General features: G+C 41.6%; 1 protein-coding gene across 1 annotated transcript in view; it reads right to left on the minus strand.

The window, feature by feature from the left end:
• Positions 1-3,755: 3,755 nt before the first annotated feature.
• epb41l5 (erythrocyte membrane protein band 4.1 like 5) overlaps positions 3,756-14,780 on the minus strand; it is a 144,783-nt gene continuing 133,758 nt past the window's right edge. The window contains exons 22-24 of the mRNA XM_048598603.1: positions 8,918-8,995; positions 8,146-8,297; positions 3,756-7,522 (exon numbers count right to left, since the gene is read on the minus strand). Of these exons, the coding sequence (XP_048454560.1) occupies positions 7,459-7,522; positions 8,146-8,297; positions 8,918-8,995 (294 nt within the window). The 3' untranslated portion in view covers positions 3,756-7,458. The remainder of the gene's footprint in view (positions 7,523-8,145; positions 8,298-8,917; positions 8,996-14,780) is intronic.

Raw genomic sequence — 14,780 nt, forward strand, 5'->3', positions numbered from 1 at the left:
CTCTGTGTACAAACCACTGAGAAACAGAAACAAGGTTGTACCAAACACCCCAACAAACAAGTGTATAAATAACAAGCGGGACAGAACACCAACGCTTCACCAGAGGCGCACTGACCTTGTTACCTAGCAGGGTGACGAAATGTTTGCAACCAAACCTACCAGCTCGGCGAGCATATCTACAACCTCAAACTTCCACATCACTAATATTTGGTCTAAGATAAAAAGGTGTGGAGCTGGATGAACACAGCAGGCCAAGCAGCATCAGAGGAGCAGGAAAGCTGACGTTTCGGGTCTAGACCCTTCTTCAGAAATGGGGGAGGGGAAGGGGATTCTGAAATAAATAAAGGAGAGAGGGGGAGGCCCTAACTCCCCACCTACACTCACCTTTACTGGCTCCAACCCCACCTCTTTGACCTGTCTGTCTCCTCTCCACCTATCTTTTCCTTTATCCATCTTCTATCCACCTCCCCCTCTCTCCCTGTTTATTTCAGAATCCCCTTTCCCTCCCCATTTCTGAAGAAGGGTCTAGACCCAAAATGGCAGCTTTCCTGCTCCTCTGATGCTGTTTGGCCTGCTGTGTTCATCCAGCTCTACACCTTGTTATCTCAGATTCTCCAGCATCGGCAGTTCCTACTATCTCTGTACTAATATTTGGTCGACAGGTTCTTAGGGTCTGGATTCATCATTCTGCTCTTTCTTGAGGGTTTGTCCCTCTTCTAGGTGTGCAAACCAGCTGCTGTACCAACTATAACTGAGTGTACCCTCTTGTTACAATGCTCCTTAAAAACTTGCATGGTTGACCAAGGCTTTGGTAGCCAAAAGTTGTTGCTCTTTAAAAGGAACATCTTGACAGGAGGGGAAGGATTGAGAGAGACAGAGGGATGTGAGGGAGTTCCAGAGCTAAGCCTGAATAGCTGAGGCATAGGAATTAAAATCAGAAATGTGCAAGAGATGCAATTTGGAGGAACAGAATTCTCAAAAGGTTATAAGGCTGAAGGAGTTTGCAGATAGCCAGGGTATTTGAAAACAGTTAGAATGGTTACACCACAGGAAGTAGCCATTTGACCCTTGGTGCCTGTACCAGCTCTCCAGAAGCAACCAAGCAACCCCCACTTCCCTGCCCTTTTCCTGCAAATTTCCTCCTCTTCAGGTAAGTATAAACACCAAGAACTTCTCATTATTTGCATCCAAATAAATTTTTTATTGTACTCAGAGGGAAAGAAAAACTACACAGTATAAATGTACAAAAGAGTAAGTAAACTACAAACCACATTTTTTAATTTGACAAACTTACATAGAAATACAGAAATCAGTGCTGTGCCTCTAATACTGGTCTCTACGCAGACTGCTCATTGTGAAAACGTGCATTTTTAATCAAAAAATAAATTATTTGAGGACTAATGAAAATTGCACTTGTATATGACATTCTAGAGCTATAAATTAACAAGACAAATTACACTTGAAAGACAGTGGTACTATCTTGTACACTAGCTGAGAAATATATTTATATACTTTTTAAGTACTCCTTTATTCTATATTTCCCCCTTCTCTCGCACTAACATGGGAAACCAGCCAGTACTCGAGCCAAGAGGTTGTGAAGCACAGGTCCCACACTCAAGTCCCACTCCAGGTCTCAATGGGCAAGGAAAGTCCATTCACAACACAGTAGATTAACCAACATGCACATCCTCCCAAAACATGCCAATGGCAGCAGTACGAGCGGGGCAGATTCCAGATCAGTCAGGTGATGGAAAGGAAGTTGGAGCCTCCACCATCATCCATTGCTCGATGCATACCTCCAAACTGCACCTCACAGCCACCACCTCAAACAAGTGGCAAACATTCATGACTCATCACAGAGGTTATGGTTTCCCTCACTCAATTTTAGTGGACATCACAAACAAATCTGGTTACATCCCAACCTACAGCATGTATTCTTCAATGACAGATGATCTCTTGGATTTTGAACGTCACCATTCCTTCATGGTCACTGGGTTAATATCACAGAACACCCTCCCTATCAGCTTCGTGGGTGTACCTATACCTGAGGACTGTGGTGATTTAAGGTGGCAGTTCACTACCATCTTCAAGGTAAACAGGAATGGGCAGTAACTGTTAACTCACTCAGTAATGGCCACAACCCATGAATTTTATTTCTCATGGAGCATAGGAAGCCACCATTTGGCCCAACATGTCTGTGCTACCCATTTCCTTCCCTCCTCAAAATTCTCAAAAAGAATTGGAGTTGTTTTTAAAATACTGGCTTGTGTTTGTGGGTTAGTGCTGTGAGGTCTGAAAGCAATTCTGCAACAATGACTGAAATGCACCAGTTCCAAGAAGACAAGTTATTACAAGCAACAGTTTGGGAGAATCCCTGGAGCACTGATGGAATAAGTTCGTACTTTTGGGTTTGCGACAGGTAGTTTAAACACATTAAGCCATTGTTTTAATTTCACCAAGGTCAGAAAAACACCAGAGTTTTAGTGGAGAACAATTAAGAATTGAATTCAAAAGAAAGTTTTAGTTTCTCTCCTAGCAAAATACAGTTAAGAGAACTATTTCTCTCCCATTGGTTTGACTTTACTTCAGTTCACTGTAAACTGGTTATTGTGGCAGCAGAGTTTTGAAACTTCACAAACTAGAAAAAAAAGCCAGAAAAGTTTGGGATAGAAGTCCTCAGGTTGTCAGAGCATAACTAGTTGAGGCCACTGTTGAAAAACATCTACAGCCCTATGTTTCAGTGACTGACCCCCCCAATAACTAAACAAAATAAAATACACAATCTATCAAGCCAGATTTCATTCTGGGATCGGAGTTTCAGTATTGCTGTCACCTGGGACAACAGTAAACACAGCTTTATTTTGATAGGTCTGTTTTACTGTTACTTTTCCCATCTGGTCCTTTTTTAAAAAAGACAAGTTCAAGCCCCCAATTCTCAGCTGGCTTTTTCTCAATCATATGGACCATGACTTTAAAAATGTCAGAAGACTAAGGGGTATTTTTGTGAGTATAGGGGGGAAGGGGGCATTAGGGGGGAAGGGGGCATTTAGTGTTGCTTTTCATAACTTTTTAGGGTTTGCATACAATAGATGAGTAGAAACTAACAGTTGGATTGGTAAGTCAATATTTCAGGTCTAGATGGCCTTTCATGAGAATGTGGAAGATGAAGATAATTTTCTTTGCATTCCTGATCATAACCGACTGTGTAATGTGTAAAAGGATCATGGAAGCAGATTCGATGGCAACTTACAAAAACAGAATTAGATAAACATTGAAAAGGAAGTAAATGAGTGGGTTGGGGGGCTGGTTTTGGTTAGGCTAATTGGATAATCCTTTCAAAAAGAGTTAGCATAATTGCCTTTTGAATGGACTTTTATGCTCTGCTTTCCATTCTTGTTGGCAAGGTAAATTTGAGAGTTGATTTGAAAAACGGATTCTAAGGGATGCTTTAGAAATGGTAGAGGTCCCTTCAATCTTTTGAAGAGTTGCTCTGGGATTATGCTGATGTAACAAATTGACTCTGGGTTCCCCAGATTGCCCATTACGGGAAAACCCCGACGCATGTGGCTGAAATCAGGCATAAGGAAGATATGAAAACAGAGGTTGCTGGAAAAGCTCAGCACGTCTGGCAGCATCTGTGAAGAGAAATCAGAGTTAACATTTTGGGTCAAGTGACCCTTTCTCAGAACTGTTCTGAGGAAGTGTCACCAGACTCAAATTGTTAACCCTGATTTCTCTTCACAGATGCTGCCAGACCTACTGAGTTTCACTAGCATTTTCTGTTTTTATTTCAGATTTCCAGCATCTACATGGTTTGCTTTTAATCTTCTGAAGTCAACTTGACTGAAATCAGAAGTTTCAACTTGGTTTACTCTGTGCCGATGCCTGCCAGACCTGATGAATATTCTAGGTTTTATTTCCTATGAATAAAACAGACCAAATAGATCATAATGCCATCTTTGAGGCATCCTCAAAGGAAGGAGACAGTCTTGACCTGGGTGCAATGGGTTTTGTTTGGGCACATGAAATCACAGAAACATTGCTTTGCACTGAATACAGCAGCTTCAAACTCAAAACAACACAAGATCACTTCATGAGGAATTGTCGCATCCTCACCTCACAGAATACATAAACTTAACACCAAATTACATCATTAAAATCATGTTGATATAAAGCTAAGATTAGACATCAGCCTCAAAGGAGTATAACAAATTATTATTCTTTACGGGATTCTGCATACTTTTTTTCATAGGAATGTCAACTTGCCTTTAACCAGAGTGTTTGATGAAGATAAGCTTAGAAGGCCACCACACTGTCCTTGTGTGTTTTGAACACCCTCAATTTTCAGTAGGGAGCACAACAAAGTAAACAAATGTAAGGTTATAAAAATACATTAAGAGGAGAATTACTGTCAGTGTTTCCATTTCAAATCATATCAGCTGCCTGGTGTCATTAAAAACTGTGACCACAACACTCAATTGGTTTACACCCCAGCCCCTCTATGTCATTCAGTTACAATTTTTAGAACTTCGGATAACAAGAGACTTATCCTCGTGACTAGACAAGATTAAACTATACTTAAAAAAATATACACTTTCAATACAAAAGTAAGAGTTGTGGTTAAGATTCCTATTTAGAAACATTAACACCATCCGAATGAGCTGGTTAAAGTTCCCAACGCAATTCAATACAGGGGAAAGTATATTTAAAAGTTGAAACACTATGTTAATACATCGCTGTTTGAAATTTACATTAATGTCCTAAAAATAGCAGAAGGGTGAATCACTGTTTAAGCATTGAGGGAGTAACAGAACTCAGCACTGGGGTAAATTGTCTGTCCTTTAGGTGTGGCCATGAGGTCTTCACCACCCTCCCAAACAAGCAGGATTCCAGTTCATGATGTGAATCACCTCAAAGGTTAACAATATATCGCACCACAGGGTGTCCTGGTATAGAGGCTGAACACACAACATTGTGAGCTAGTGCAAAGAGCTGAGCAAAGCTGGGATCTTGGGGAAAGGTTATCAGATAACAACACAATTACTGAGGCACTGCAATTTCCACTATCAGCTAGGGAACTACAGAGGTTGCAGTCAAAACAACACTAGCTTGGGAGGTGAAAGGAAGCAAAGAGTGGCTGTTAGGAAGCAGTGAAGAGGAGTAAGAATGAATACAGCAAACTTTGTTTTATCTAGTACCTTATGAACCAGCATTCCCAATAAACCGGCAAAAATTATATAGCTGAAATACCAGATATTTACTGTATTATCGCAATGTTTGAACAGTTAGTTGAGGCTGCAAAAGTGAGAAGGCTCTCTGCTGGTGAATTTTATTGAAGGTAAAGTTTCATTATGATTTAAGTGATTTATGCCGTAAATAAAATATAACAGTGATGTATATAACCCCTGCATTACTTAGTTTCAATTACTTAGTGTTTTTACATTGATCATGTGGGCCTCTTGATTATCTGGAATATTTGATCAACTGACACACTTCTGGTCCCACAGGAGCCAGTTAATAAAATTTTTGCCATACTACATAGGGACAAATGCAAACAGTACCACTCCACCCCACAATAAGTAAAATGTGCAATGAAATAGTAATAAATAGTTGAACATAATTTAGAGAAGGAGTTGGGTGAATGCAGTGGGTTTTACAACCCTATGATTAACAAAAGACCGATCATGGCTCCAGCAAGAAAAGGTGCTAATTAGACCAGAGACGTCTTCCCTCTCAAAGAAAGGATATGCACTTCTGATTTGAAGAACTTTAAAGGGCACACTGATCCATGTACAATCTGTTGACCTAAGGAAGAGTTTCAACAGTAGACCCTGAGGACAGGTGGCCAGTTGGATTAAACTAGTATGAAACCAGCAGAATACGTCAGGCAGGAGTGGGAGGATTAGTCAGAGTACGTTTTATACTTCATGTTGTGTGTGTGTGTGTGTGTGTGTGTGTGTGTGTGTGTGTGTGTGCGCGGCAGGCGAGAGATCGAGGGTTGGGTGGGGTTGGGGAAGAGAGAGAACAGAACAGAATGATGAGGGATATTGCATCAGGTATGACAAAACCATAGGCATCTCTTCCACTTGTAGCATGCAGCCATTCCCATATTCTCATGGAATGAATTGCTCTGGCCATCACAAATCAGGGAAACCTTCCCAGCAGAGTGAGCAATCTGTGCATAGAGGGAGGTGGGGAGTAGATTATTCTGGGAAACACAAAAACAGCTCTTTAAGAATCCAATTATGATACAGCAGCAGGTATGCTGTAGGGCATTAGGGATCAGTGGGGTGTTGAGAGAAACAGGCAACAAACAGATTGAAATGGAAAGGAGATTAAAACAAAATTGTAAATTCAACATGGAAACCAATAGAAAAGTTTACAGTATCAGAAGAATTGCTGATTGAAATTGCATGGTCACAGTTTTTCTTTCGTTTTAGCTTCTTTTTGTCATCTTCCCAAACAATGTTGTCTTTTACATTTCTGATATCTGATAAAGAAATGTCAGATGAAACCATCATTGATTGACCAGGCGTTTCCAAGATTCTTCTGGTGGTTACTGGCATCTTGTGCAGGTGAGGGAACAATTGCCAAAAGTGCAATATTTTTCGATTAGGCTCAGATCACCTTGCATTGTGAAATGGTCTCTTCCCCCTGCCCTCCTTACCTAGGATTTGAAAAATTAGTAAGTTTTTCAAACTACTGCTAGAGCATCAGGAAACTTAAAAAAAAATTCAGTGTCATCCGGCATCCACATCAGTGCTACCATCTCTCTCCAGACTTCCGATTCCGCCTCCCAGACCCCCTTCTTGGATATACTGGAGTTTGATCCAGATTCTATGTGGAATGTGCCTCAGAATTTAATATCTCTGAGATGTTGAAATGTCTGCTCTTCATAAAATGCAGAGTTGATCCCTGTGGAAAGAAAAGCTAACTGGAGAATTTGGGTTGGAGACTCGGGACTACAGTGTTTTACCTTCATTTCCAACCTGCACTATTCCCACTCAGTCAGAAACTGGCTCCTTTACTGTCACGCCAGCTTCTGACAACAGTTCCTCCTTGCTCGCAGTAGTCAGCACGAACTATTCCTCTTGCCGGTAAACATAGATTATTCTTTGAGATGAAACAATGGTCCACATTCCGAGTAACCTTCTGTACTTGGAACTGTTTTTCCAGTAGCTTTAACCCATAAGCAGCTTAGGAGGAATTCACATTCTCAAACAGAAATTAAAACCTTACTTTTGTAGTGGGTCTGAAAAGCAAGATTCCATTAGGGGACTATTCCTACAGCCACTGTCTCATAAAGGAGGCAGTGTGGAGCTCAGATTCTGTACAAAAGGAGGTCTCAAGTGTTGTTTGGGTATTCCACATGGAATATCTTAGGATTCTAAATGAAGGCAGACACCTTTGACTGTTGTTTTCACTTTATAAATGGGTCAAAGGCAAGCTCTGTATTCCTCACAACTCTGTTGTCAATAATCCCTTGGGCTTCACAGTCTTCTCCACATTCTTTGTGATAATGCTGCAAGAGATAAACAACTTCGATCACAACATGTCAACAACTGAAATAACATCTTTAACATTTACAGCTCCCAAGGTGCTGCACAGCAGCTGCGGACAGGGCAAGAGCATTTTGGGAGATGACTGAATCCCTCAATTATGAAAGAGTAGCGGCTTTTTTGTGCTGGGGAGAGAGTTGTGAGGCAGATGGGGAGATGGACAAAATCCAGAGTTTTAGCCTGAAGATTGCATTGTTAAAATAGGGTAGGGGATGGGGTTTGAGAGTGGGGGCTCAGCACAATAGTTAGGAAAACAGAGCTGACAGGCAATTTGGAGGTGGCGGGTTAAAGAGAAAAAGAGGTAATGAAAGATCTGAGGATGTAACATTTGATATTACAGCTAGGGAAATCGAAATTTAACAGATATACAACCGTTCAATTCTGATGATTCAGTTTCCATTTTCCAGCAAACACTGGGCTTGGGTTCATTAATCCAACAGCAGAGGACACCATGGATGAGACATTTTCTCTGCAGTTCTGAAGAAGTCACATTGGACTCAAAATGTTAACTCTCTCTCCACAGATACTGCCAGACCTGCTGAGTTTCTCCAGCAATTACTGCTTTTTTTTAAAAACAAGATTTTACCTGGGAGTTGATGGAAATGTTGATTCCAAGGAATGTTGAGCTGGAGTGTGAGACGGAAATGGAAAGAGTGTGGGTTCAGCAAATGGTTTTGGTGCCATTACAGTGGAAGAGACGTCGCGACTGAAAATCATCCCGTTAGGAACCACCATGTCCTAGATTGACGCCAAAACATTCAATTAAAAAAATAGAAATGTCAGAAGAAATAGTTAACTATTTCTTCAATGAAGCCCACTTGACATTTTAACTTCAGATTGACCAATATGGTCAGGGTAGCTGGGAATAAGAGAGTTTAGAAGGAAGAGTAATGACTAATTCTAGACTGGCATTTGGGCTCTTTGATGGTACAGTTGGCAGCCAAATGGAAAATCATCCACATAAATAAATCTGAGTGATGCAGCAAGAGGTTTACAATAATCTGATGGATAACATAAACAAAGGGGTGCATTTAAATGGAACTAAAAATAGTTCTAGGGAGGTATCGAAAAGTACAAATTACCAAATTATGCTGTGCACAAATTGGGTGCTGTGTTTCTACATCACAGCAGCTCAAAACGATTCCAACAGTTGTAAAGCGTTGTCAGTGCGTAAATGCAAGTTTTGTTTTTTCCTCAATGCTTTGTGTCTATTCATTAATAGATTATTATACAGATCCACTTCTGATTAGAGCAACAGGAAGTGAGCAGGCTGCTGCCCAGACCACAACTTGCGCTTGTCGGGTTAAACTGCAATGCTCCCACGGCAGCAGCAAAACACATTTGTAAACAGAACCTACCGCTGGCGTGGGGTCCGTGAAATCGATCAGATTCTCACTCAGTGCCGATAACAGGTTGTCCAAATCCTCAGCAACATTCTGTAAACACAACAAAGAGCTTCATGGGAAACTAGCCAGTGCCACTGATCCTTACCATGCCTTGGGAAGGAGTTTTTCAGGCATAACTCTGAGGCATAAGGAGGGCAGCTGCAAGTCACTGCAATAACTGGTGAAGGCTGATGATTATTGAGGCAAAGTTGCCCCAGGTTTTGATTGTGCACCTTCCAACACGGTTTTATGGTGGTCCAACAGTATATCACCTATTAACAATATTAGTACTTAGAGACTTGGATCAGCAGATTCGTTTTGTCATTCAAGCACAGAAGGGTTAACTGACACACAGTCTGCCCTAGTGTGCAGCTCACTCCTCATGGTCTCCAGACCACACAAACTCCATCACTGCATTATTTTTTAAAATTCACTCGTGGCTCATACGTGTCCCTGGTTGAGCCAGCATCTATTGGCCACCCCCTACCTGCCCTCAAGAAGGTGGCATTGTACTGACTCCATGAACCGCTGCAGCCCATGTGCTGTTGGTAGACCCACAATGCCCTTAGGGAGGGACTTCCAGGATTGTGACCCATTAGTAACATCTCTCTTCTTCAATAAAGTAATGGAAACACAGTCCTCAATTAGTTTTCAGGCAAAGGTAAATAGATTCTTGACTTTCAAAAAAAAAGGGGAGTGAAAGATTATCAGGAGTAGGCAGAAATCAGACTAATCAAACCAGCTATGATCATATTGAAAGGCCGGCAGACTCACCAGGATGAGTGGTCAACTCCTGCTCTTAATTTGTACATTTGTATCCTTTCCCACATACAGCCCTGCTCATCCATATTATGCCAGCCATTGATGCCTTCTGCACTGCATGCCCTCACTACTTACACAGTGCATCTTCTCCTAGTTACCAGTGGCTATACACTGCCTGACTTCTACAACCCATTTGCACCTTCATCTCTTTGAGTCTGTAATGCTGCATCCCCTTCATCACGCATGACACCCACTCTACCTTCAGCAACACGGCCCTCACCTGGAGGTTTCCAAACAAAACCTCTCACCTTCATAGCTCACCCTTCCGTGTCTCTGCCCCCCTTCAAAATCGTCTGCAAAATGCTACCAGACCAGTGACATCACTCAGTAACGTTGCTTCATTCATAAAGAAGAATCTTCTCACAGCGAGCCCATGTTTCCCGGAGCGGAGGCCCTCTGGATAAACTGAACAATTCCAACTCCTGAGAAACTTACAGTAATCTTGCTTCATGTCATCAGCATTGAATTTAGAGTGGTTAGAAAACACGCTTTTGTTGTCTGTTTATGTTCCAGAGTGTTTCTCTGCTGCCCTCTGCAGCCAATTCATGTCAATACAGATACAGCATTTTGCAAATCGTCAGTTACTAATACATGCTAATACAGTGCACTGTTCAACAATGTTTAGAAAGTTTGCAGCACATGTGAATTCTGTCTTAAAAACAATCTTGCTATGAATTGAACAAAATAGCGATGCTTAATTTGATTGGACTATCACAGTAATGATCTAATTTACCCCATCTACATACTCTATACGATGTTTCAAAGATCAGGCTCCTCCAGTTGACAATCAGATGGTGATGTGCAACCTGAGAGTTTAACATAAGCATGCAGGTGTGTTGTTGTGCATCAGGAAACAGACAGACAGATTAGAGGAACTTTGTAACTCAGTGTCCAAAAATTGATTGAAACTTTCAAATTTGAGATTGATATTGTGCATCCTTCTTGTGTTCATATTAAACAAAATGTACAAGAACGATGACACCAGAATGGAGATGATATACTTATCAGGAAAGGCTGAACAGGCAAGACCTCAAAAGGCAGGCTGTGGGTGGGATGACTTCAATTGAGGTCTTTAAAATGAAGGTTTTTGAGAGGTTATGCACATGTGAAATATGTCTACACGTGTGCGTGTGCACGTGTGCAAAAACTAGATGAATATAAATATAAGACAGTCACCAGTACATTCAGTAAGAACACTCCACCACTACAAGTAGTTGAGATGAATTGCATAGGTACATTTAAGGGGAAGCTACACCAATATATGAGGGATAAAGAAATACAGAGCTATACTGATAGAGTTACATGAAAGAGGTTCATGTGGAGCTCAAAAACCAGCATGGGCCAGTTTGATCAAATTAGCTGTTTATGTACTGTAGATGTTTTAATCAACCTGTTCAGATGTTATGACAAACCTCTGGAGCAGGTGGGACTTGAACCCAAACCACTACCTGGAGGTATGGACACTACCACTGCCCATGAGAGATTCTCCAAAGAAATAAGATTCAGATTCATTAGCCAATTTTGAGGAGGAAGTAGATATTGTCAAATCATCCTGTTGAGAGATTTTAATTGCACACCTCCAGAGCAGGTGGGACTTGATCCCTGGGTCACTTTGTCCAGAGGTTTGGACGTTATTACTACACAAGAACTCTTGACGGTGTGCAGTAGATGGTGTGTAATATGTCTGCCTCTTCAACAATGTCTTCAGTATCTCACTGGACCTTCTTCTAATTCAATTAAACTTGAACCCCTTTCCTCCCTACCTCATTAAAGCACCCTGAATGCCACTTTGGCAGAAGCTGGTGGTACTTGCTTAAGGTACTGGGCACCTACATCCATTGAGATGGCCAAGTCTTGTGTATGAATCTAAAGCCAGGACAAAGTAAATCATATTATTAGAAAAAGCCATCAATCTACACGTTAAAACTCTGCAAATCGAAGCCTGCTTAGAGTCAATAAGAGAAGTGCAGGGACTGGACTGGGTGAATCCTTTAGTATCCCGCAGAGACACAGCCTCCAAAAATAAACATTATTAATGGTCTCTGATCCTACATGAGTGAGTTAATTGTTAGATATGAACTCCTTTAAACCACCTGCGGTGACAGCATAAACAATCTCAACTACAATGCTGAAACCACAATGTAGCAACTCAACAGTATCATTACAGCAATACCAACTGTTCACCGCCTTTCTCTGAAAGATTATCTATTAACACTCAACATCTAAGCTTATCGCAGCTCGGTAGAACTGAGCTAAAATCCAGTTATTTCAAAACAGGAGAAGTTAAGATAAGTAGCAGCTCAAGATATCACCGAAATACCTCAAAGCACTTTGCATGTTATGGAAATAGGTTTTTTTGGGACTGGCTCTAGAGTTAGGTAACCACCCGGAGAACAACAGTTCGAGTTAGACTTCGGCGTCAGAATGTCTCAGAGTTAGCGTCTGCGTGAGATCAAAGAGTAATGACAGTGCAATTAACAAGCCCTTTATTTGGTCAGAATTACAGATTGTACACATCAAAAATATCAACAAGGGCTGTACCGGGTATATTTAAAATCATTAAGCATCATGGGGAGGTAGCAAACCGGCGACATGAGATTGTCCAAAATTACATTGTTACACTCGACAATACCGCATGAAGAAAATGCAACTTGACAAGAAATAAGTGACACAAAGCTCAATCACCAAGCTGGCGAACAGCCAATGGAGAGGGTAACATTTCAAACCAAAAACTGAAATCATAGCTTCAGGGGGTCTCAGTTCTAAACTAAGTGCTGGGTCTTTAAAATGAAGCAATTGTATAAGCTCAGGTTTTCCAAAGGGCTGTACAGGACATTGATTCGGCCACTTTTGGAGTGTTATGTGCAATTCTGGTCTCCCTACTATAAGAAGGATGTTGTGAAACTTGAAAGGGTTCAAAACAGATATACCAGAATATCGCCAAGCTTGGAGGGTTTGAGCTATAGGGAAAGGCCAAACAGGCTGGGGCTATTTTCCCTGGAATGTCGGAGGCTGAGGGGTGACCTTATTAGAGGTTTATAAAATCATGAGGAGCATGGATAGTGTAAATAGGTAAGGTCTTTTCCTTGGGGTAGGGGCATCCAAAACTAGAGCGCATAGGTTTAAGGTAGAGGGGAAAGGTTTAAAAGGGACCTAAGGAGCAACCTTTTCACGCAGAGGTGCATGTATGGAATGAGCTACCAGAGCATGTGGAGGAGGCTGATACAATTACACATTTAAAAGGCATCTGGATAGGTATAAGAATAGGAAGGTCTTAGGAGGGATATGGGCCAAATGCTGGCAAATGGGACTAGATTTATTTAGGATCTGATCGGCATGGACGAGTTGGACCGAAGGGTCTGTTTCCATATTGTATATCTCTATGACTCTATGGCTGATAGTCGTTTCTGCAGCGTAGATGGGTGTTGTGCATGGGGACCCTGTCAAAGCCATGATGTACTTAACACAGAAAACTGAAGGTTCTTCTGGCCAATCCCCTCAATGCTGGAAAATTCCAAAAGCATACACTTAAAATCTGGGAATTCAGAGGGTTCTGAACTATTCGGATCAATAGTTACTCAGGAAAAGCTAGACTATTAAATAGTTACTTCTAATTCCAGAGTAACTGCTCAACTGAAGCCCAACTTCCCACACACATTACCAACTACACCCCCAGGATCTGACTCTTTTTCCCCTTCTACTGGAGCTGACCGGAGAGCCCTGGGCTTGACCCCCTCCCCAGGGATTGGATCCAAAAACAATGCTGGGACTTTTTTCCTTGAAGCGTCAGAGGTTGAGGGCTGGCCTTATAGAAGTTTATAAAATCATGAGGAGCATTGATATGATGGATAAGCAAAGGTCCTTCCCCTACCGTGGGGGAGTTCAAAACTAGGGGGCATTGGTTTAAGGTGAGAGGGGTAAGATTTAAAAGTGGCTTGAGAAGCAACTTTTTCACACAGAAGATGTCAGTGTGTGCAATAAACTACCAGAGGATATAGTAATTACAACATTTAAAAGACATTTCAACAGGTACATGGATAGGAAAGGTCTAGAGGGTTTTAGGCCAAACGCAGGCAAATGGGACTAGTTAGGGAAACCTGGTCAGCATGGACGAGTTGAACTGAAGGGTCCATTTCCGTGCTGTATGGTTCTAACACTCTGCAACACAGCACGACCCACAAGATGCTTGATGTTCCCCGAAACAGAATAAAAGGAGGTTTGGCAGAGCATAAAAGGGCTCAAATCATCTGGAAATGGGAGCTTGGTGATTTTTGTCTTAATTTCAGCAACTCAACATTTTACAGATGATTCAGGATGTTCCATGATGAGAAAGTACAGAATCCACATGGATATTTGGTAGCTGCCTTTACGGATAGACTGAACAAGTAGACCTGCGAGGTAACAGATGAAAAGCTGATACCTGCGAGTTCAAGAAACAAAACATTTTCGGATCTGATCACTTGCTGAATGCTATGCACTGAACAAGTCAAAAAAAAGTAAACTCTAGAAATTGTAAGTAAACTCTCTGCCACAACTCAGCATCTTTAAACTGAATTTTCCTCTGACAGCAGGGCAAGTAGCTAAGCCTGCCCCGATTTGATTTCCCGCAGTTGCTTCCCTGATCACCAGCTCCATATGCAAGATGACCCACACTGATTGAATGTGGCGAGAGTAGCGCAATGGCCTTGAAAACTAAGACAGCAAACGAGATTGGGGAGTAGACTGTGCAAACTAGAGAGACCTCTCCAATCCAAGCTCCTTCCCAAATCCTCTTTTCAGACAGCGGCATTTCTAATTGAGCAATAAATGATGGAAAGAGTGCAGCCAATTTACTAGTCTGTCAAGTTGAAGGTATACAGACCTATTGGCACTGTAGTAATGCCCTTACTCCTGGGCCAGATTCAAGTCCCTCAACGTGATTGAACAGGTTGATTTAAGAATATTTAGCAGGATTTTGTGATGCAGTGGTAATGTTCCTGTCTCTGGGACGGAAGGCACAGGTTTGAGTCCCAAG

This window comes from Rhincodon typus, chromosome 7 (assembly GCF_021869965.1).
Source record: "Rhincodon typus isolate 14 chromosome 7, sRhiTyp1.1, whole genome shotgun sequence".
NCBI classification, from domain to species: domain Eukaryota; kingdom Metazoa; phylum Chordata; class Chondrichthyes; order Orectolobiformes; family Rhincodontidae; genus Rhincodon; species Rhincodon typus.